General features: G+C 43.5%; 1 protein-coding gene across 1 annotated transcript in view; it reads left to right on the forward strand.

The window, feature by feature from the left end:
* The first annotated feature begins 2,549 nt into the window (after positions 1-2,549).
* ARSB (arylsulfatase B) overlaps positions 2,550-24,444 on the forward strand; it is an 88,806-nt gene continuing 66,911 nt past the window's right edge. Inside the window, exons 1-4 of the mRNA XM_072137802.1 lie at positions 2,550-2,887; positions 5,056-5,242; positions 7,683-7,873; positions 8,895-9,102. Of these exons, the coding sequence (XP_071993903.1) occupies positions 2,585-2,887; positions 5,056-5,242; positions 7,683-7,873; positions 8,895-9,102 (889 nt within the window). The 5' untranslated portion in view covers positions 2,550-2,584. The remainder of the gene's footprint in view (positions 2,888-5,055; positions 5,243-7,682; positions 7,874-8,894; positions 9,103-24,444) is intronic.

A 24,444-nucleotide genomic window follows, 5' to 3' on the forward strand; every position in this document is an offset into this window, starting at 1 on the left:
CTACGAAAGATTATAATTTAGGGGGGCTACCAAAAGGAGAGCACAAGTTAGTGGCTACAGTAAGAATGGGATATGTTTGAGACTACAAAAAGGGGGGGTATTTGGAGAGGAGGGTCTAAAGCCTCATTTTCACAGCCGTTTTGGGAAAGTATATATACGGCTGCAAGTTTGTGGCCGTGTATACGTCCCCATAGGCAACAACAAGCACCCGGCGGTATGGCACCTCACATGGGGGAAACATAGAACATGCTCTATCTTTCCCCATTCGTATGGCCGTGTGCTGCTATTTCCTATGGAGAGGGGAGGGGTGAGCAGCGCGCCAATGTGTGAATGTAGCCCAACAGAGAGGGGGCATGTATAAGTGAGGCAGGCTCCATAAGAGAGGTGCGGTAAGTAGTGGGAGGGGAGGAGATGTCAGGGGTATTGGAGGATTCTATAATACATAAGAGAGGTGCGGTAAGTAGTGGGAGGGGAAGTCAGGGGTATTGGAGGATTCTATAATACATAAGAGAGGTGCGGTAAGTAGCGGGAGGGGAGGATAAGTATTGGGGTATTCTATAATACATAAGAGAGGTGCGGTAAGTAGTGGGAGGGGAGGAGAAGTCAGGGGTATTGGAGGATTCTATAATACATAAGAGAGGTGCGGTAAGTAGTGGGAGGGGAGGAGAAGTCAGGGGTATTGGAGGATTCTATAATACATAAGAGAGGTGCGGTAAGTAGTGGGAGGGGAGGAGATGTCAGGGGTATTGGAGGATTCTATAATACATAAGAGAGGTGCGGTAAGTAGTGGGAGGGGAGGAGAAGTCAGGGGTATTGGAGGATTCTATAATACATAAGAGAGGTGCGGTAAGTAGCGGGAGGAGAGGATAAGTATTGGGGTATTCTATAATACATAAGAGAGGTGCGGTAAGTAGTGGGAGGGGAGGAGAAGTCAGGGGTATTGGAGGATTCTATAATACATAAGAGAGGTGCGGTAAGTAGTGGGAGGGGAGGAGAAGTCAGGGGTATTGGAGGATTCTATAATACATAAGAGAGGTGCGGTAAGTAGCGGGAGGGGAGGATAAGTATTGGGGTATTCTATAATACATAAGAGAGGTGCGGTAAGTAGTGGGAGGGGAGGAGAAGTCAGGGGTATTGGAGGATTCTATAATACATAAGAGAGGTGCGGTAAGTAGTGGGAGGGGAGGAGAAGTCAGGGGTATTGGAGGATTCTATAATACATAAGAGAGGTGCGGTAAGTAGTGGGAGGGGAGGAGAAGTCAGGGGTATTGGAGGATTCTATAATACATAAGAGAGGTGCGGTAAGTAGTGGGAGGGGAGGAGATGTCAGGGGTATTGGAGGATTCTATAATACATAAGAGAGGTGCGGTAAGTAGTGGGAGAGGAGGAGAAGTATTGGGGTATTCTATAATACATAAGAGAGGTGCGGTAAGTAGTGGGAGGGGAGGAGAAGTATTGGGGTATTCTATAATACATAAGAGAGGTGCGGTAAGTAGTGGGAGGGGAGGAGAAGTATTGGGGTATTCTATAATACATAAGAGAGGTGCGGTAAGTAGTGGGAGAGGAGGAGAAGTATTGGGGTATTCTATAATACATAAGAGAGGTGCGGTAAGTAGCGGGAGGGGAGGATAAGTATTGGGGTATTCTATAATACATAAGAGAGGTGCGGTAAGTAGTGGGAGGGGAGGAGAAGTCAGGGGTATTGGAGGATTCTATAATACATAAGAGAGGTGCGGTAAGTAGTGGGAGGGGAGGAGAAGTATTGGGGTATTCTATAATACATAAGAGAGGTGCGGTAAGTAGTGGGAGGGGAGGAGAAGTGTTGGGGTATTCTATAATACATAAGAGAGGTGCGGTAAGTAGTGGGAGGGGAGGAGAAGTATTGGGGTATTCTATAATACATAAGAGAGGTGCGGTAAGTAGTGGGAGGGGAGGAGAAGTATTGGGGTATTCTATAATACATAAGAGAGGTGCGGTAAGTAGTGGGGGGGGAGGAGAAGTCAGGGGTATTCTATAATACATAAGAGAGGTGCGGTAAGTAGTGGGAGGGGAGGAGAAGTATTGGGGTATTCTATAATACATAAGAGAGGTGCGGTAAGTAGTGGGAGGGGAGAAGAAGTATTGGGGTATTCTATAATACATATTAGAGGGCAAAGAGTTATATTATATTTAGTAAGCACAATTAGGTGTGGGGTTTGGGCAGTAAATGAATTTTATTGAGGGATAACTATACATAATGGTGGCTGTATATGGGGGTGTAAGGACCCAAAGCCCAAACTTTACTCATTTCCCATTCAATCCTAATTAGGTTCAGGGGAGCAGAATAGTTCTCAAACCCTGCACCAAGAAGGCGGGTGTGAAAGTATATATCCAGGTAGGGGTCTCAGTACATCTGCAGGGTGCTGGGAGGTGGTGGCACAGCCCCGGGCACTGTACATTATATGTCACCCGGTTATAGTGACATTAGTGAGAGGCGGGAGGTAGGCGAGGCCGGGGCGGGAGACAGGGCGGGGCCGGGGCGGGAGACAGGGCGGGGCCGGGGCGGGAGACAGGGCGGGGCTGCGCTCTTAGTTCCTGGCTCCTGATGACTTCTTCCCCGGTGCAGCAGTCAGTGGCCGCTCACCCGCGGGTCACCATGCCGGGCACCAGGTTGCTGCTGTGCTGGGGCGCCCTGCTCCTGCACCAGGCTGCGCTCTCTGCCAGTCAGCCACACATAGTCTTCGTCCTGGCTGACGACCTGGGCTATAATGATGTCGGCTTCCACGGCTCAGAGATCAGGACCCCGAACCTGGACCGGCTGAGGGCGCAGGGCGTGGAGCTGGGGTCCTACTACGTGCAGCCGCTGTGCACCCCGTCCCGCAGCCAACTGCTCAGCGGCAGGTACCAGGTGAGCGCCGGGCAGACAGCGCGCTGCTGGTCATGTGACCGCTGCTGGCCATGTGATCTCGGGGCTTGCGCTTAGTACGCAGACGCAGAACGTGTATGTAACCTGGTGTTGTTGTCCATAGCAACCAGACTAGAGTTCATTTCTTATTTTCAGATGACTAATTACTACTAATTATTACTGGCTTAATATTCCAGGGATGAGTTTGTTTCTAGATTTCTGAATATTTTGCACCAACTATATTGGCCCATATGAATTAAATTGGCTTACACATGTATAGATAAAGTGTCTGCTCTAGTTTTGTGGCTGCACTGTGCAAGACAGAAAAATGTGCACTCAAGGCCCGTGATTCACATAGTTTTTTTGTTGCAATTTTGAATGCATATTTCATGTTTCCTTGCGTTTTTAAAACCGCGATACTTCATGTCCTTTAATTGCATACAGCTGTGTGTCCTAGTGCTGCGCACTATCCCCGCTGTACTGGTCGCTTTGCCCTTCGTACTCTCCTACTATCACTCGTCACTCCTATTGTTCCATATGCCTGTTTGTACTCTGTAATGTCATATTATATTTGTACATGTCCCCTATGATTTGTTGAGCGATATATAAATAAAGATAATAACAATTTTAATGACAATTCTTATTAATATTACGCCACCTTGGCATCACTGTCATTTGATCAGTGTTTGTGAGCCAAAAGTTGGGGTGGATCCTAATGCTCTTTGTCCCACAACAAAATAATGAACAAAGCATCACTGTATGAGGAAGGTGACTTCTAGTATGACATTATATAATCTGCTGTAGGTAATAAATATGGTGACTCCTCACACTGTATGGACTAAGGTTAAGCCGTTTATTATAGCATCATCGTTTCTGTGGTGTTTCAGGTGCGGCCTGACCTCTCATGTATATCACAGGCATAAAAACTGCTATTTCCATAGTGTTAAAGTGCTTTAGCTGCTGATATGGTATATAACCCAGAGCACAGTCATTTTGTCTGCGATCTAATACATGGCCCCAAACATGTAAAGCTGAATAAACTAGGCCCATGGCGCTTTTATGCAGTAAACTATAAGTAAGGTAAAAGTTTCTGTTTATCAGCCATGCTATGTATTCATTTCAGGGTGACCCACATCTGGAGTCAAAATAATACCATTACATATCCGGATAGGGCTGTTCTAGTGAATGACTAGAATGATCAACTAGTTGTAACTATTATCAGTGACCTACAAAATCTTGGGACCAAAAGAAACATATTGGGAATTGTAGGCCTCGCACTGGGGATGGGACTCAAGAGTATCATAGTAACATTAGGAGTCTCTTACTGTCACGTCTACTGGTCTACTTTCCGCCAGTTTACAGCGCCCAAAATTAGCTGCAACACATATTAATTGTGTCTAAGTTTCCACTCCGCCTAAGCCAGGCCCCTTTTTGGAGAAGAGTCGGAGCAGGCGGGAAAAGTCATTTTTCTGGTGCCGCCAGCTAATAATTCGGTCAGAGAGCAGAATATGCAGTGAGAGCGACACAGAACTGTCGGAAACGCCATAGTAAATGTGATGTTAGGAGTTACATGGTCCAGTCCTTGAAATATTACATACATGACCCAAGATTTATGGACCTACCACTGCTTTTACGCTAGCAATACTGATGTGATGGCGATAGAGTGTACAAAGACGCCCCAACTTGTAAGGCCGGCAGCACACGTGGCGTTTTTCGGCCGTTTTTAAGCAGTCTGTTAAAAAACGCATACCAATTATCTTAATTAAAACGGGTCAAAAATGGATTTTTTTTTTTTTTTAATGGACTGCTAAAAACTGCCCAAATACGGGTTCAAAACGCCATGTGTGCTGCCGGCCTTATGCTCAGTCTATTCAAACTGTGGAACAGAATAACAGAGGTTAACTATGATTCCATATAATTCCATGAGTTGCCTTGTAGTCACTGGGGGCACTATGTACTCTGTTTTCTCCAAGAATGTGCTCATAACTGCCTCCGCAAATAATACTTAATACAAGGCTCTCTAATGTAATGTACACTGTATGACTTGCATCTATTGAGGCCTGCCACGTTGCATACATACTCATACTACTTGAGTGCATACTACTCCTACTACTTTTTCCATATTCTGTTATATACAACTTATTGATGTTTCTTCTGATTTTTCTCCCCAGATTCACACAGGTCTGCAGCATCAGATAATCTGGCCCTGCCAGCCCTACTGTCTACCCCTGGATGAGAAGCTGCTGCCTCAGTTACTGAAGGAGGCCGGATATACCACACATATGGTGGGAAAATGGCACCTCGGCCTATATAAAAAGGAATGTTTTCCAACCCATAGAGGATTCGACACTTATTTTGGTGACGTACATTTCATTAATTTGTTGTGGTTCCTTCACTAGATTTGGAGACCCTAACTAAAAACGGCCCAAAAACGGCCTAAAAACGCCATGTGTGTCTTCACCCTTAAGCCTTTGGAATGCATAAAAAAACGCGATGCAATGCAGTCTGTGAATGGGCTCTCAGGCAGCCAATTAGGGATGGGTGATCAAAATCTAAAACCCACACAACCCATTTAAGTAACAATCATAAGTGTATAGTTCAGGCTGGAAAACCTAGCAAAGAAACTGAGATAGATTTGCTAAATGTGGGAGCTAGCAAGAAAAGGGGCATTATAATGAGGGAGACTACTGGAAAGTGGGAGTAATAAGGGGGCTACATGAAAGAGGGAATTATACTGGGGGACTTCAGGAAAGGGAGAATTATTAAGAGTTGGCTTGCAAGAAAGGGTTAGGTATGGTTGCACATAAACTAAAATTTTCAGCTACCCCTAAGGCCGGAGTCACACCTACCGCTAGACGTCCGTTCATAACGCGAAACTAGCGCACAGAAACACATGTGCGTTCGGGCCGAGGACCTCCCCCTGTGCGCTAGCGTCGCGTTATGATGGACGCCTAGCGGTACTTGTGACCGCGGCTTAAATAAACCGTAAAAATCATAAACGCATTAGGTATTGCCGTGTCCGAAAATGAATGATCTATCAAACTATAATAACGTTTTTTCTCTGCATTTAACCCCGTAAAAATAGCACAAGTCGAAAATGGCACTTTTTTGCCATTATGAAAAACATAAAAAATTTTTATAAAAAGTGATCAACAGGCCCAGTCCTAAAAATAGAAACTGAAACGTCATCAAAAGTTGGACAAATATGAAACCATCCACAGCTCCGTACATCAAAGTATGAAAAAGTTATTAGCGCCAGAAGATGGCAAAATTGTTTTTCTTGTACAGGAAGTTTTAATTCTTGTAAATGTATAAAAACATTATAAAACCGATACAAATTTGTTATCCCCGTGATCGCTCCGACCCAAAGAATAAAGTAGACCTGTCATTTGGGAGCACAGTGACAGCCGTAAAAACCAAGCCCACAAGAAAATGCAATTTTTTTTTCACCAATTTCACTGCATTTGGATTTTTTTATTCCTGCTTCCCAGTACACGGCATGCATTATTAAATACTATCACTATGAAGAGCAATTTGTTACGCACAAAACAAGCCCTCATACAGCTCTCTACATGGATAAATAAAAAAGTTGTAGATTTTTGAAGGTGTTGAGTGAATGAAAAAGGGCCTCAGCATTAAGGGGTTAATGGGGTAACACCTGGTGGCAGGTTCTCTTTAAGGTCTATGTAATAGTGCAGTAAAATAGCCAAGTCTATACACTACTAAGACATTTTTGTCACTATATGAATGAAATGGAGATGGGTGCAGCACCCAGAGGTAGAACCCACATCTACCATGTATTTATGACATATCACATGTCATAGATGCACAAAATGTGAAAACACATTTAACTCTGTCTGAACTTGACCTTACTTTACTATGCAACGGAAAGTTTTAGATTGGCACAGTATGAATTTTGTGCAATCGTTATGCTCGTTATGCCGTGTCTTTATTGTATTTTATTGTTCATTATTATTGTTTATCAAAGATGCGCAGATGGGAAATACCAATTATATTTAATTCTAGGGTGGTTTCTGTCAAAATGTCATTATTAATACATTATGCAACCAATTTGTAAGGTCACATATAGCAGAGAATTGCTGACTTATTAGTTTATCAAAAATGGTAATAACCCCTTCTCACTGCAATAATAGTAAGGAGATGCAGGAACCGAGTTCCCACAAAGCACAGTACTTTTACGTCCTGTTTCTGGTACCGACTCACAAGGGGTGTGGACAGGGGTGTAACTTTGGGGGTGCAGAGGTTGCGATCGCACCTGGGCCCAAGAGGTTTAGGGGGCCCTTATGGTGTCATTTTCCCATATGAGAAGACTATTACTATAAACGATACATTATAGTCGGGGGCCTGGCACAGACTTTGCACTGGGGCCCATCAGCTTCTAGTTGCGCCACTGGGTGTGGATGTCAGCTTTCAAGTCGGAGTCATCATTACCAACTCTACTTCCTGCTCCCTCCTCCCCTCAAACAATCATGACCTGACCCTGTGTTGCAACGAGGGGCAAGAATGCATGAGGAGACCGAAACACAGGCTACAGATACCCATCCCCAGGGACTCGCCACAGGCTGCTGGCAGGGAGCCAGGTCATGTAAATAATCTTCTATAAAGTCCAGAAATGATTTGGAATACTGACAAAGGCATTTTTAAAATAAGCATAGCATAGGTTCCTTCTGTCACCAGCCAAAAATGATATTCCAGGTGACGGGTTCCTTTTTAAGAAAAAAATAGTTTATATCACATAATTTTACCCATTTCTGACTTCTGCATATATGTATTTCAGGATTCCTTACGGGCGGTGAGGATTATTTTACACACAGCGTCTGTACTGATAACAAGGCTTTGAAAAAATCAGTGTGTGGTTTTGATTTCCGTGATGGTGAAGACGTAGCCAAGGGCTATGATCAGAAATACTCCACCCACGTGTTCACAGAAAGAGCCGTGGATCTCATAGCTAACCACAATTCTGAAAAGGTGAGTATGCATTAGACTTGGAGCTGCTCCTAAAGGCATCCTCTAAATCAGTGGTTCTCAACCTGTGGGTCGGGACCCCAGCGGGGGTTGAACGACCAAAACCGGGGGTCGCCTAAAGCCATCGGAGCCGAAATTTTACTGTGTTTTTACTGCGAGTTGCATGGTTTGGGGTCACCACAGCATGAGGAACTGTATTGCGGGGTCACAGCATTAGAAAGGTTGAGAACCACTGCTCTAAATGGTTCCCTGGTATTCAATGTTTAACCCTCTTTACAGTAGGGTTAAGAGGGGACTGAAAATCACCAGGTTGCGCCCTCTTTAGTAGGGCAGGCAAAGCACATTGAGCACGGTGGTCTAGACAGATGTGCTGCATACTAGCAAGTTTCTTAAAGGGTTTGTCCAGACTTCTAAAAATACTTTATATAAGGGTTGGTGGGGGGGCTACAAAAACAGTAAACTCATTATTCTCTCCTCTCGCTTCCATTCACCCGCAACGCCCCCTGTCACTGCTTCGCCCCGGTTCATTAACAGTGGTCGGTGTTCCCGTTCTGACACTGCTTGGCGTCCGCGTCAGCATCAGTTTTAATGTGTAACAGGCGCACAGCAGAGGTCAGGACAGGAGCACCAACGCCAGATTCTGTAAGTTTAAGGTTATATTTGTTATTCTAGCCCCCTAAAGCCTTGTATAAATTTTTGCAAATGCCGGACAACCCCTTTAAGGTAGAGCTTGATGTTTTCAGATAAACCGTCCCAAATCCTGATTACAAGGACATATAAAAAGATAACATTTAGTTTAGTGGTGTTCTGTGATACAATAGGGGTATCATCTGCTGGAAACAAAACTAGACCAAGGCATTATTATGGAAAAAGTTTACATTTTGTTTTGTTTATTTTTTTTAAATAAGTGTTGGACATCCCCTTTAAATATGGTGTCACCTTATTCCTGGTGGATAGTGATATAATAGTGACAGTACTATTTTGGTGATGACCCTTGTGAGTGCTGTTCTTCCTTGTCTTGCAGCCCATGTTCCTGTACCTGCCCTATCAGGCGGTGCACTCGCCTATGCAGGTTCCCCAGGAGTATATAGAACCCTACAGCTTCATCAAGGACAATAGTAGGCGCCATTATGCCGGGATGATGTCTGCTCTAGACGAGGCTGTGGGGAATGTCACTGATGCTTTGAAGAAATATGGGTTTTGGGACAACACCGTTTTTATATTCTCTACAGGTAAATGTATAGATATATAGTATAACTGTCCTCATTGTGTTTAGTCTTTAGAGATGAGCGAGCACTAAAATGCTCGAGTGCTCGTTATTCGAGACAAACTATTCCCGATGCTTGAGTGCTCTTCTCGAATAATGAGCCCCATTGAAGTCAATGGGAGACTTGAGCATTTTTCACTGAAAGAACACATTGAAGGAAGAACACTGAAGAACACATTGCAGATCTTTCCATACATTGTGTTCTTTACACATATTGGGGGTCATTTACTAAGGGCCCGATTCACGTTTTCCCGACGTGTTATCCGAATATTTTTTTGCGCCGATTTGCGCCCATTTTCCCTGAATTGCCCCTGGATTTTGGCGCACACGATTGGATTGTGGCGCATCGGCGCCGGCATGCCCGCGACGGAAATCGGGGGCGTGGCCGAACGAAAACCCGACGGATTCGGAAAAACCGCCACTTTTTTTTTTTTTTTTTTTTTTTTTTAAATGTGTAGCTAAAATTGCACTTGCCTTCACTCAGCCAGGCTCGGTCTATTCCAGTGCGCTCCGATGCTCTTCAGCGCAGCAGCGTCACCTGGTGGACGTTAGAGGAACTACCTTAATAAATCCCGGCCGGACCCGAATCCACCGCAGAGAACGCGCCGCTGGATCGCGAATGGACCGGGTAAGTAAATCTGCCCCACTGTTCTTCATATACTATTGTGAAGAACACCGTTCGGCGCGCGTCTTTCGATAAGTTAGCAGATGTACGGAACATCTGCAATGTGTTCTTCACTGTGTTCTTCACTTAACCCCTACGGGACACAGCATCTTTTGGCCTAAAGGACGCGGCCCCATTTTTCAAATCTGGCCTGTGTCACTATAAGTGGTTATAGCTTTGGAACGCTGTGAGATATCCAGGGGATTTTGAGATTGTTTTCTCGTGACACATTGTACTTCAAATTAGTTTAAAAATTTGGATGAAATCTTTTGCGTTTAGTTATGAAAAAAAACAAAATTTGGCAAAAATGTTGAAAAATTCTTTATTTTCAACGTTCTAAATTCTCTACTTTTGATTCAGAAAGTCATAGCACCCAAATAAATTCATAACTTACATTTCCCAAATGTCTGCTTTATGTTGGCATGGTTTTTTCAGATTCCACATATTTTACTAGAATGTTATGAAGCTCAGAATTTGGGAGCCATTTTTCACATTTTTTGTAAAATCGCCAAAACCTGTATTTAGATGGACCTGCACAGTTTCTAATTGACACTGAGAGGCCTAAATAATAGCGAGACTCGTAAATTACCCCATTGTGGAAACTACACCCCTCAACGTATGAAAAACCACTTTTAAGAAGTTTGTTAACCCTTTACGTGTTTTATAGGGGTTAAAACAAAATGGAGGTGGAGTCTGCAAATTGTAATATTTTTTCACAATACACTCATTTTGGGTGGAAAATTAAACATTTGTAATGGATAAAATGAAAAAAGGCTCCACAAAGTTTGATACGCAATTTCTCCCGAGTACACCGATACCCTACATGTGGTGGTAACCTGCTGTATGGGCGCACGGCCGGGCATAGAAGGGAAGGAGGCGCCATCCGGAGCAGATTTGCTGTCACATTGTACAGGCTATAATTTTTTTCTTTTTTTTAATGAGGACCTATAGGGGCTTATTTCTTTTGCCACATGAGATGCACTTTTCTAATACATAATTTTGGGGCATCTATAGCTAATTGGTGAGATTTAATTAACTCTTTGTTGGTGGAGGAAATGAAAATCATCAATTTTTAGGAAAATTTTTATGTGTTTTTTTTTTTTGGCCGTTAACCATACCATGAAAATAGTATATTATTTTTATTCTTTGGGTCGCCACGTTTATGAAAATACTTCATTTATATATATTTTTTTATTTTTTCCCATTTTTACTGAATAAAAAGTAATTTGGCAAAATTGTTGTTAATTTTAGCATCACCGACTTACATATGCATAACTTTTTTATTTTTCACCTCAAAAATCTGTTTAAGGGCTTATTTTTTGCAAGAATGATAGCTCTTTTTAGTGGTCTTATTTTAGATTGCGTAACTTTTTAAAATCACTTTTTTAGAGCATTTTTAAAGGGCATTAATAAAAAATCATCTTTATCAGAGAGAGTTTTTTTAGGTTGTTTTTTACGGGGTTCACTTTGCGGATCTAATAACGATTCTGTTTTATTATACAGATTGTTACGGACGCAGGGATACCAAATATGTGGGGGTTTTGTGTATTTTATTCAATTGTACTGAATAAAAACTAATTTGGAGAAAATCTTATTCATTTTAGCATCACCATCTTTTTATATGCATAACTTTTTTATTTTTTGGCAGATAAATCTTGTTAGGGGCTTATTTTTTGCGAGAACAGTTGTTCTTTTTAGTGGGCTTATTTTGGAGTGCATAACATTTTTTAAATCACTTTTTAGAGCATTTTTTATAGGGTATTAATTAAAAATTATCTTTTTTCGGAACGTTTTTTGCGTTTTTTTCCTCCGGCGTTTACCGTGCGGGTCCAGTAACAATTCTGTTTTATTATGCAGATTGTTACGGACGCGGCAATACCAAATATGCGGGGTTTTTTTGTGTTTTTATGTTTTTTATACTTTATTAAGTTTTTTTATGGGAAAGTGACATTTTAGGGGCTTATATTTTTATGTATTAATTTTTTATTTATTATAATGTGTAGTGTTAAGTGTTTTTGCATATTTTTACTTATATATACTTGAACTTGAACCAGTGATGCTCTGATCACTGGTTTAAGTTCAATACACTGCTCTACAATACTATTTTATTGTAGAGCAGTGTAAACTGTCTGAGCAAGCTTGCGCATGCTCAGACAGTTTACAGCCAGACCCGGAAGGGGTCTGGCTGCCATGGAGACCGGGCAGCTCCGGGGCACATGCCAGTCCTCGGAGCTGCCCGGCAGAGGATCGGATCCCCCGGTAAGCGGCACGGGGGATCCGATCCACAGCGCTTACACCCTTACACGCCGCGGTCATGTTTGACCGCGGCGTGTAAGGGGTTAACACCCGCGGTCGGAGCCGGCTCCGATCGCGGGTGTTAGCGCAGGCTGTCAGCTGTACTAGACAGCTGACAGCCGCTGCTTCTGGTACCGGCTCCGTTCGTGAGCCGGTGCCAGAAGCAGGACGTTATAGAACGTCCCCGTGCGCTAAGCATCTAGCCCCGGGGACGTACTATAACGTCCTGGTGCGCCTAGGGGTTAAATGATCCTGTGTTCACTGTTTTCATTGTATTCTTCACTGTACTTCACTGTGTTTTTCTTAAGTAAATGCTCGATCTCGAGCCGTTTCGAGTATGCTAATTGAACTTGAACGAGCATCAAGCTCGGAGGAGTATACTCGCTCATCTCTAGTCTTTATCCATGTACCTTGTGTCTACAACTTCTATGACATCACTGATTCCAGTAATCACTAACCAATCTAAATTGTCTAATTGATAATGGTAAAGGAACCGCCACTTCCTCATAGATCCAAGCACTGACATCCTCTTATATTTGTTATCCATGGCCTACTTCCTTTTAAAATCAACATTTATGCTAATGAGCCAGAAGGTACAATACAATACAGGGACACTTCTCCCTTCCATTGTGTGAGATTACAGCAGACAGAGTGAGGGGAAAGTGCTCCCAGCACACTGTGACAGCCTGTAAAGCTACCAGAAAACGCAATGTACCACTCGCCCACTCCGCAATTTCGGTGTGCCTCTGAAACTACACGGAGGTGTCTGGTAAGGCCCCCATCCCCCCAGAAGCATTTCTGGCTCATTAACATTATTTTAAAAGTTGATTTTAGATGGAAGCCATGGAATATAAAAAGATTACCGCAGTCGCGGTGCCTGCATCTAGGAGTAAGTGTCACTGGTTTATCATGATGGATTTTGATGGTCGTTTTCCTTCAAGTATTTACACAGCCTGCACATGGCCCTCCTGGCCTATATGTATTTTTAGAAGATGAACTCGAGTATAAGCTGAGGCCCCTAATTTTACCACCAAAAACTGGGAAAACATATTAACTTGAGTATAAGCCGAGGGTGGGAAATGTATTATTCATAGCCTCCCTAATATACGGCTAGGGAGCCCCCAGGGGCGTGTATATATACGGCTAGGGAGCCCCCAGGGGCGTGTATATATACGGCTAGGGAGCCCCCAGGGGCGTGTATATATACGGCTAGGGAGCCCCCAGGGGCGTGTATATATACGGCTAGGGAGCCCCCAGGGGCGTGTATATATACGGCTAGGGAGCCCCCAGGGGCGTGTATATATACGGCTAGGGAGCCCCCAGGGGCGTGTATATATACGGCTAGGGAGCCCCCAGGGGCGTGTATATATACGGCTAGGGAGCCCCCAGGGGCGTGTATATATACGGCTAGGGAGCCCCCAGGGGCGTGTATATATACGGCTAGGTAGCCCCCAGGGCCGTGTATATATACGGCTAGGGAGCCCCCAGGGCCGTGTATATATACGGCTAGGGAGCCCCCAGGGCCGTGTATATATACGGCTAGGGAGCCCTGCACTGAGTACCATTCCGACATCCCTGGCAGCTCCTTCTTTCTTCATGGATGCCGGATCCAGGTCCGTGACAGTGCCCATGAAGAAAGAGGAGCTGCCCGGGCCGTCGGAATGGTGAGTTTTTTTTTTTTTTGTTTTTATATACCGGAGTATAAACAGAGTGGGGAGTTTTCAGGACAAAAATATATGCTTATATTTGAGTATATAGGGTATTTTAATTGGTAGATGTGACAAAAAACAATCCCTTTAAGTGGACCATGAAGGGATAGTTGGGCTCCTGATTTAACCAACACTGCATTGCTTCTGTTACTACTGTTAGGCTTATCACTAGGTTTTACCTTCTTAAACCTGCCCCCTCAGGTAGGGGAAAAATGTCCATTCTACAATTACCACTTTTATGTGGTATTTCACCTATTTTCCTATTAAAAAAAAAAAAAAAAAAAAAAATCACACCAAAGTCGAGCAGAGAAGAGTCATGTATTGCCTGAGATGATTCAAATTAAGAGGCAGCAGGTGGAGTGTGTTTAGTAGCCCCTTTGGTCAGTCTTTTTATTACCTAGTAACATTCTTTGTGTCAAATAAAAAATAACCATCACATCCTCAGGATTACATCAGGCTTGTGGTCCCGTGAGCCAGAGATACAGTCAAAAGATCCAATTCTCAACAATTTCTATAACTGCCCATTTTGGTATGAACTGTTTTGCTAAGTCAAACGACAAAAGAGGAAGCACAGGGCGCTACAACTCAAGTGTAGTGTTTAGGCAATAACTGTAATAAGTATAAGGTTAGGGTGCTCAGCTTTGGGCTATCTTTGGCCGAGTGTGTAGTTATATCTTGATGAAGAGCTGCCAGTGGAAGGAATGGCCACGAGGATTAAGCGTCCATTGGTTGATCCCGCGGCAAGGAGTGTATCACATTGGCAAATTAGAGAGATCCCCAAGAATAGCGCATGTTCATATAATGTATTTTTTTTAAATTATTATTATTTGTACAAAGGATGAACTACGCTTTTAGGCGCTGGACAAGCGCCTTCCTCAGGTTCAAAGTAATAATAAAATAAACACAATCAACATTAGAGGTACGGCAGCCTCTTTTCCTCTTTTTCGAGACATGTAATTAAGTGGTGTGCGCGGCGAGAATATACCCATTGTGTAAAAGCGTTGATTAAATAATGGCAATCAGTTATATATTAGGTGCATGTAAAACAGAATATGCTCAATACGGTGTTGTTAGGACCAAATTCCCACTTCCTGACCTTAGATGTTTCAGCCTTCTACTCCAACATCTCCCATGAATTAGGATTAAGAACAATGGATTAGTATCTACACAATCAAACCAACATCGACGAAGGGCAAATCAAGTTTATTACAGGCGGTCCCCTACTTAAGGACACCCGACTTACAGACAACCCATAGTTACAGACGGACCCCTCTGCCCACTGTGACCTCTGGTGAAGCTCTCTGGATGCTTTACTATAATCCCAGACTGCAATGATCAGCTGTAAGGTATCTGTAATGAAGCTTTATTGATAATTCTTGGTCCAATTACACCAAAAATTTTGAAACTCCAATTGTCACTGGGGCAAAAGAAAAAAAATTGTCTAGAACTTCCATTATAAAATATACAGTTTCGACTTACATACAAATTCAACTTAAGAACAAACCTCCAGACCCTATCTTGTATGTAACCCGGGGACTGCCTGTATAGAGGGCTTCACGTTTGTACTAGAACATAACATCTTTGAGTTCAAAGGCCAAATATTTAAGCAAACATGTGGCACAGCGATGGGAACCTGAGCGGCCCCCAGCTAAGCAAACCTTTTTTATGGGGAGATTTGAAGCCCAATATATACAAGCCTCCCCCTTTTGTTCAAAAATCGTTTTGTATAGAAGATACATCAATGACATGTTTGTTATCTGGAAGGGAAGTAAAAAGGAGCTAAAGCTATTGTGGACCATGTCAATGATAGCTGCTGGGGACTAAAATTCACCTCTACCTTAAACTTTAACCTCTATTTAATGTTGATTGTGTTTTAAACTGTTTATTTTCTTATTACTTCCAACCTGAGGAAGGCGCTTGTCCAGTGCCGAAAAGCGTAGTTCATCCTTTGTACAAATAATAATAAAAAAAGACATTATATGAAGATGCGCTATTCTTGTGGATCTCTCCACAAGACATTCTAGAAAGGACATTTCATACTCTGTGGGGGCTGGTAGTTTAATTGGGTAAAATATGGTGAGTTAATAATAATTTATATATCGCCATCATATTCCATAGCTATTTACAAATCATAGGGGACAAATACAAAAAGTCATATGGAACAATAGGAGTGAGGGCCCTGCTCACAAGAGCTTACAGTCTATGAGCATGAGAGGGTTGAGACAAAAGCTTACACTCTATGAGGATGAGGGGGTGACACAAGAGCTTGCAGTGTATGAGGATGAGGGGGTGACACAAGAGCTTACAGTCTATGAGGATGAGGGGGTGACACAAGAGCTTACAGTCTATGAGGATGAGGGGGGTGACACGAGAAGTATAAGTTGAGTTCCTTAAAGTAAAATATCTACAGTGTTGCCAGATACAATCTTCTGTAATGGGCCCCTGTAGCCACTAGAGGTCAGCAATCCTCTATACGTTAGTAAATTCTCTGTTTCTGAATTGGAAACCTCTGCAGTGTACTGATACTAGGACATAGTACACACTTATCGATCCTCTCCACCAAAACATAAGCAGTGGAAGGTATTATCCATTGATCACCTTCATTACTAGCAGCAGACTCATTTCCCTAGTTATATTTGCATTATTACTAACACCTCCTTTTAGTATCACATGTTATATACTTCTTCTATAACATGGAAATGGAAGAATTTTTGTGGCCGGTCTTGGTGTGACTTATGGAAACAAAGGATTTGTAGGTTTTCTAGTATATAAATATAAAGGATTAGTAATTCCACATTGATATTTGGCTTTGCTCCAGTGTCACCCATAGCCTAAACATGATCACCCTGTGCCTCTCTCCCGGACATGATCCCTGACCTGTCCCCCCTTAATTGCCCGTCTCTTCGGCACACAGTGGGTTATTTACATGCACGGTCCAGCCAGATGGCAGGGATATAATGCTGTGCTCTCTTCTTGGCATATATCATTGTGCAGCTGTATGTGTGGGTGTAGAGGCTACTTCAGTAGCATTACATGGATGCAGACACAGAGAGCAATGCATAGTAACTCTACTATAACGCCATAGTGTCGCCGAATTAGCGGACTGGGGAATGTACTATTCCCATACTCTAATGAATTTGCTATGGAGTCCGTATAAGATTCCCTTGTGCTTCAGGGCTGCTATTATTTCTGACAAAGAGGTAATGATCCCTCCGAGCCATAAACAGTACACCACATTTTTGGACAAGAAAAGGCTTTTCTTGTACTTTTTGGAAAGTTCCGTGGGAGAGCCAGATCACATCCTCTTATTTCTTTGGATATAGTTAACCGGTTTTTCCCTGTGTTATTTCTGTCTGAAGAATTTTCTTGCATGTTAAAAGAAGTTTGGCATTCGGATCGGACCCATAGGGAGGTGTTATGATGTGTGTGACAAGACATTTTTGAAGTCTTTTTAAAGGGGTTCATCAGATTACCACTGGTGGGCTGTGGAAGAGGGAAGATTCAGTTCCCTTTTTCGCAGACTCTTCTCTCTTTATATACTCTTCTGATCAGAGTGAAAGATTCTGGGCTCCCGTGACAACTTGGGCCATGTTCACACATGGTGGCACATTTAAGGGCTTTGCGCCAGTTTTCGGATGGACGGCTTGCACAGGTATTTAAGAAGTGTCCGCGCCATAAATGTGTCGCATGTGACCCTTTTGTGGCGCAGCTGTGTTAGCCTCCATGTGACACTAATTAGGGTGCTCAGTCTGACCATGCGCCAGATTTATCATGCAAACTTTGTTGCAGGCCCTATCTCAGGCCAGTGCAGGGAAAAGACAGATTCATGATTTATGGTGCGCGCTCTTAATGAATCGGGCGCACCGAGCATTATACACGGGCACTGCACATTTGCAGTTTCCAACTTTCTTAGTAAATGTGCCCCATGGTGTTTGAGTAACGTTTTGAAACACAAGGGGGAGGAGTTATTTTCAAATATGCAAAACACATGGTCCACCTTACTATTTGCATGCCTTTAGGTGTATCTTGGATCAGGAGTGATGTAATGGCCCCGGATTTCAGAGCAGATCTCCTCACTAGGTCTGCAGCTCCTGTGTTTCCTCAGAGTGCTTCCCCTCTACTGAGAGGGATACTCTCATTTCAGCAAATAACCACGCTCATTCCTAAAAATTTTCCATTTATGCCTCATGCATATGCATATTTTGGCAAGAAGATCCGCTTTAAGAATGCTTGCACATAATGCAGCCATAATCAACACATTAAAGCCCCACACCACTTTCAGGTAGATTTGTTGGCGGCATTGCCCCAGAGAAATTAGGTAGCTGCACCTTTAAAAGGTTCTGCGGATTGCAGACTATATTAATGGATGACAGATTTCAGGTCTGTCATGCATGGACATGGAGGATCTGTCTGTCAGGTTTCTGGCTAGGCTGGAGCACTTGTGGGAGAACGTGACGGCTCCAGCCTCAGCTGTGAAACGGTTAATACTTCTCGGCCATCTTTGGCAGCCAGTGGAGCCAAACATATCGATCCAATTAGGCGAAAACTGGCAGATAGAAATCCAGTGCACGGCAGTCCGCAGCAGACAGGAACATCCAGCAGCCTTTCTTAATAAGAGTTTTGCTCATAAATGGGCTTCTTCCTCGGTATTGACGTAAGACGCGTCCTGATGAATGGATGGAGGGGACTTGTGCTAATCCATTTTCAAGCATTTCACCTGATGCACAATATTTTTCTGTATTTCCACAGCACAAAGCTTTTAACCCCTTAGAGCATCGCTGTACAGAGAAATCACTCTCATTTTTATTTATTTTGTGCAATAATAACAAAAGGTGTCCAGCATTGCCTTTTATGGAATGCTGAGAGTTGTAGTTTTCATAAGGATTCCTACTATAAAAAGCTTAAAGGAAACCTACCACTGCTAATGGTAGGTATTAGCTGTAAACACCGGGCACCAGATCACCGCTATATCGCGGTTTAAACACATTTTGATGAACAGACCCGAAGCAGCTTCGGCGTTGCGCGCGGCCGTGCGCATCAAGCGCCGAAGCTACCTTGGGTCTGTTCATCAAATATGTGTTTAAACCGCGATATAGCGGTTTAAAACACTAGCAAAGGTAAGCTCCGGCACCAGCTCACCCTGAGCTGGTGCCCGGTGTTTAAAGCTAATACCTACCATTAGCAGTGGTAGGTTTCCTTTAAATTGCATTGTACTCTAAGGCTATATTCACACTGCCGTTGCCCGCCCATACCGTAGCGGGCAACGGCAGTGTACGGGGAGAGGAGGAGGAGGTGAGCGCAGCTCACCCCCGCCCCTCTCCATAGCAACCTATGGCGCACGGAGCCGTATTACGGGAAAAGATAGGACAGGTCCTATCTTTTTCCCGGGTACGGAACGGTACGGTGCCGCTCGTGTGCGGCACCGTACCGCTCCCGTAGGGTGCCGTGCGCCCATAGAAGTGTATGGGGGACGTATATCGGCCGTATATACGTTGGCCGTATATACGTCCCCCATACGTTAGTGTGAATGTAGCCTTACCCATAAATCGATTAGTGCTGCACCTCTTCTCCTTCAATTCTTTCCACCATCCAGCCCCAATTCTCTTTTCCTCTCATCATCTGAGGTAAATTTCCTCCATAATCTCCACCTTCTAACTCTATCTCCAAGACTTTTCTCAAGCTGCACCAGTTCTCTAGAATGTACTACACCTGATCCAGTTATTCTACAGTTTCAAGTGTATTCTAAGATGGTTTATCATATCCCACTATGTTACTCCTTTCATATGAACCTCCTTCTACACAACACCTCAGAAACTGATCACTTAACTCAACAGGAACCTTTACTCTCCATGTACTCGTACCCAATATCTGTGTATACTAAGGCCTAAGGCAGCTTTATACAAGCCGATTAGTAAATGTATTTTCTATGCAGCTCTATACTTTTTTTTTTTTTTTCAATAAAACGGGGCTTACTTGCTGGCGGTCCGCGCATACTTTCGTCTGACTTTCCGACGTTTTCGGGGATTGCATAGCTTTTACAGGTGTCTTTGCTGGGATTATGTAACACATGATTGGATTGTGGCGCAGCTGCGCTGGCTTCCATGCATCAGAAACCGAGGGGCTTGCCATCGGACGATCCGACTGATTCAGACTAAGCGCAGGATTTAACTTTCAAATTGTCACAAGACAATGCACTTACATGCACCAGGAAGAAGATGGTGAACTCTGTCAGATTCAGGATATCGGGCGCTATGGGGCCCACAGTGTAAGGGGGCCCCGGTATCTGACCTGACACATTAAAGAATGGAGGATGTTCACCAGTATATACATATTATGCTGCACATTGAGCAGCATATTTTTCAATGCATAAATATGTGTATGTATGTAAGAGTGTAAAAATGTGTGGGTATATATAATTTTCTGAGGGTATAGGGGGCCCCATTCAGATATCTGCTATGGGGCCCTTCCTCAAGTTGCGTGTCACCCTCCTCTCCTTTCGTGTCACCCTTATTCTCTCATAGTTTGCAGCTTTTGGGGCTCTTACTCCTAATGTTGAGTTTCTAACAATTCAGGTCACGTTGTGAAACTGGATCAGTGTGTTCGAGCAGAACCCAAATTGTTGGACTGATCCAAAATTCCTTGTGAAATGGCCCTTATGGTTTATGAATCCTGTAACATGCTGTGGAATATGTCCCCAGTGCATAAAAACCTTTCACCGGGCAATGAGCTCCTAAACCAGCAGGTCACCGTGTATGTGGTCCATTTTTGAGGTCCACATTTTAGCAGTGTATAATCCTTTGCTGAGCCACATGTCTATATCATCCAATTTTTTTTATTTTTTTTAATGAATCCACGAAAAAAAACAAAACTGAATGCTGGAAAATATCAATAGCTTGTCCAAACACCTTAAAGAGTCACATATTTGTGTTACCTAGAAACTGGTCTGCAAATATGGACCACATGCGGATGATGCTTTTGTATTTTTCACCATAAAATATATAAAGGCTTGGGCCACAAACATTACACAAATTGGACCTGCTGCAAGTTTTTTTACACACTCCACATGGATCAGTGAGAAAGACGTTCATGTGCATGGGTCTGTTAAAATGTGTCATTGTGAAAATGTGTTATCGCGAAAATATAAAACTGAGATCACATAGATGAAAACAAAGCTCATCTGCATATAGCCTTACCCCCTCACACATGGTAATCTCTGCTGCATGCTTATAACTCATTACACTGAAAGGTCAGCGTTGAAAATAGTTTTGTTTTTTTTTCACCAAAGTAGAAACATTTGGCTTTGTACATAGTTCTGACAACTCCTGCAACTGAGGATACCTGCATCAACTTTATGTTTGCCGTATAACTAGTGAGCTCGGTCACAAATTTAGTCAAAATTATGGGGGTGGAGAAAAACTTCTTTGTGCAAACGTAATTGGTTAAAAAGTAGCAACACTCAGAATAAAACTCATTTTTTTATCAAATGATTGTGTGTGTGTGAAGATGGCCCTAGCTTCTGGAAACAATATTGGCGATCAGTTGTCATTCCCAAGGAATGTAGATGGCAAATATCCCCAAACGTAGACATTGTAAACCATGTTCTATATATCATGTTTTTCTAAAAATATAACATGCCCCAAAAAATAAGCCCTAAGATGTTTTTGTAGCTTTTTCAGAGTAAAGGTGAAAAATAAGCATTACTCAGAAAATTAGTCCTAATTACAAACCGCTAGATCTTCTAAAATATTGCACCTGGGAACAACGTTCTGGTGTCATTTTAAACATAAGAATGTGCCCTTTAACATGACTATGTACATTCTTTGACTATGTCATAGTTACTGAGTATGATTTTCATATACACCTCCTAGACTGTAACTCTAGCTGTTGAAACTCAACAATGTGATATCAAAGAGGAGATTCTCCTCTTTAAAATAACACCAGAACTGTGTTTAAGAAGATATTGCAAAGAGTTTGTATGTTCTCTCCATGTTTGCATGGGTTTCCTCCGGGTCCTGCGGTTTCCTCCCACGCTCCAAAACCTACTACTAGGTAGATTAGATTGTGAGCCACATTGGAGACGGGGAATGATTTGGCAAGCTCTGTGCAGCACTGCGTAATCTGTGTGCGCTATATAAATAAAGGCATTATTATTATTGCTGTTTGCAGTGTGACACCCTCCAGCCTTTTATTTGGATAAGAGGAACCATTACTAGACCTGAGAAATGAAGTTTAGTGATTCAAAAGGCAACTGTGGTCACGTTGGAATTCAGGATTTGAAGATTTATGATGATCTTCCAAAAGTTGAAAATATGATTGTATTTAAATATTTCTCTTCTCTTTTGTTCAATAATAATTTGGGTGCAAAAAAATAATATAAGCCCTGGTCTCATTTTCAGAAAAGCACAGGTAGTTACAGCAAATCCACCAGCACAGTTACAGTAGGTTGCCCTGTAAGATTATAGAGCGCACTCCTTGAATAAGAGACAGTCTTATATTGTAGGGTAGACTACACTCCTGTTTTATACAGCAATGTTTTATTTATCCCTAGTAAGACACGGAGAACATTTCCTGACAGTGGATGGGTATTGTGCTTTGATAATTTGCCAGGGCATGGAGCACCTGCGTGTCGCCTGTGCCTCGCTGAGCTGAAGTAGTATTGTGACACGCACCAGGGGCGGAAAGTATTGAGAGGCGGTAACGCAGCATGTTCCGCTCTAATGTGCTGGTAACCATGATAAGGCAGGTGTTTTCCACGTCCCCATGCTGAGCGCACAGAGCTGGAGCGTTCTCTGAAGCTCCGCAGGTAGCCTGAGAAAATGCAGCTCCGCAGTGTTCACTGTGACAGTAAATGAGTTTTCATTCGGCCACATATGCAGGAGATGATGGAGAGGATACAAAGAAACTATTGATGGTGCAGGTGGCAGGGAGGTCACGACTAGATGTGTATATAAATGGGGTCCGTTTGTTTTCAGGATCTGTGTTGGGAAAAACTGATGCGTAGCCTGAATAAACCGATGAAACAGGGACCTAAAAAATATATCGAAATGTAAAAAAACAAACAAATAGAAATGTAATCTTTTAATCTTGGATAAATAACAAAGAAAACTAGGATACATGCAGGACTACAAATTGTGCCAAGCTAAAACCGCTCCCAGGTTTCCTGACCACACTTGTTCAACCACCCAGATCTATAGAAAACCAAGTAACGGAACAACTGGATTGTCTTCTGCAGAAGGTTGAAACTCAGGTTTTCTCAACTCTTGAACAGCAAATTTAGGGCTGGAGCTTACGGGCCGTAATAGATTCCAAAATTCAGCTCCTCCTCGGGAAAATCATGGTTTGAAGCTGCAGCAGAAAGCAGATGTTTTTGATTTCTTTCTTGCTTTCTGAACTGGGTCATGGTCGCTTGGTACATGTGAAACAGACCTCGGCCATGCTGGGCAGGTATATGACGGGTGGTTTGCAAGAAAGAAGGGAGATGCTGCTGATGGTATGGAGACTGTTCTCCTTGGGGGCACTGCCTAGATGTGTGAGGATCCCCGGGTAAATGGTAGAGGGGAGGCCCATGATCGTATGTGACTGCCAGGGATCACACTGAGGCAATGAATGTGAACATTAACTCATGGCTTCTTTATTCCAGAGCACGACAAAGGCAACAGGCCAGGATAACAATTCAACTGGTCCCAGGTCACTGGTTGGATGTACCTGCAAAGGATGATCCCAGCCTGGTATTTAGCTAGTTTCAGGCTCCAGAGATTGTAGGCTGCTTTGGCAGCAGATTTAGGCAGTCCCTGTTAGGAGTCAGGGCTGCTGGAGGAGCATTATTTCGTAATGGACACTGCATTGGGCTGGCCATTACATCTGTCTGTGGAATATCTACTGCGGCTGCCTAAGCCTACATGCATCGAGGTTGTGTGCCGGTATGTGATGAAGTCCCTGCCCCTTGGCCACTGCCTATACATCGGGAAGCTTCAGCCTCCTGGTGTATCTGACCAGCGGCTCCACCAGTGGACAATTCTATGTCAGATCCTGTATGACGTAGCCTGCAAACTTTCAGACCTGAACAGGCACAGGCTTTAGCAAATACCCAAGTGCGGAGCAGGAACTCTCCAAGCCAGCCCACTCCACCACTGGCCACACCCGTTTTATGCCCCTCCACCCCCACTTGGCATAAGGAGGAAATAATTGCAATTACCAGCTCTTCGTTAGTGATTTAGATGCCGTATATACTCGAGTATAAGCCGAGTTTTTCAGCACAAAAAATGTGCTGAAAAACACAAACTCTGCTTCTACTCGAGTCAAACAAAAATCGACACAAAAGAAAAAAAATCAAAACTCCTCTTTCCGGCGGCCCCCTTCGGGTCTTCTGTGCGATCTGTCGGTCAGCGGCTGGTCCGTGCGATGTCCCAGGCACTGACGTAAGCCGCCGCCGCTGCAATAGTATTGTGTGTGCCGGCAGCCAGCACACACTGTGATGTCGGTGTCTGCGGTGACATGTAAGCGTCTGCGCTGTGCTGACCAACGGACAGAAAAGAAGACCCGAGGGGGCTTCCAGAAAGGTGAGGTTTTTTTTAAATCAATGGGGCAGGGGTCCGGCTCCATAACGGGGCCCAGGAGCTGGCAGGCTACTGACCGAGGC

This window comes from Engystomops pustulosus, chromosome 1, assembly GCF_040894005.1.
Source record: "Engystomops pustulosus chromosome 1, aEngPut4.maternal, whole genome shotgun sequence".
Taxonomy (NCBI): Eukaryota; Metazoa; Chordata; class Amphibia; order Anura; family Leptodactylidae; genus Engystomops; species Engystomops pustulosus.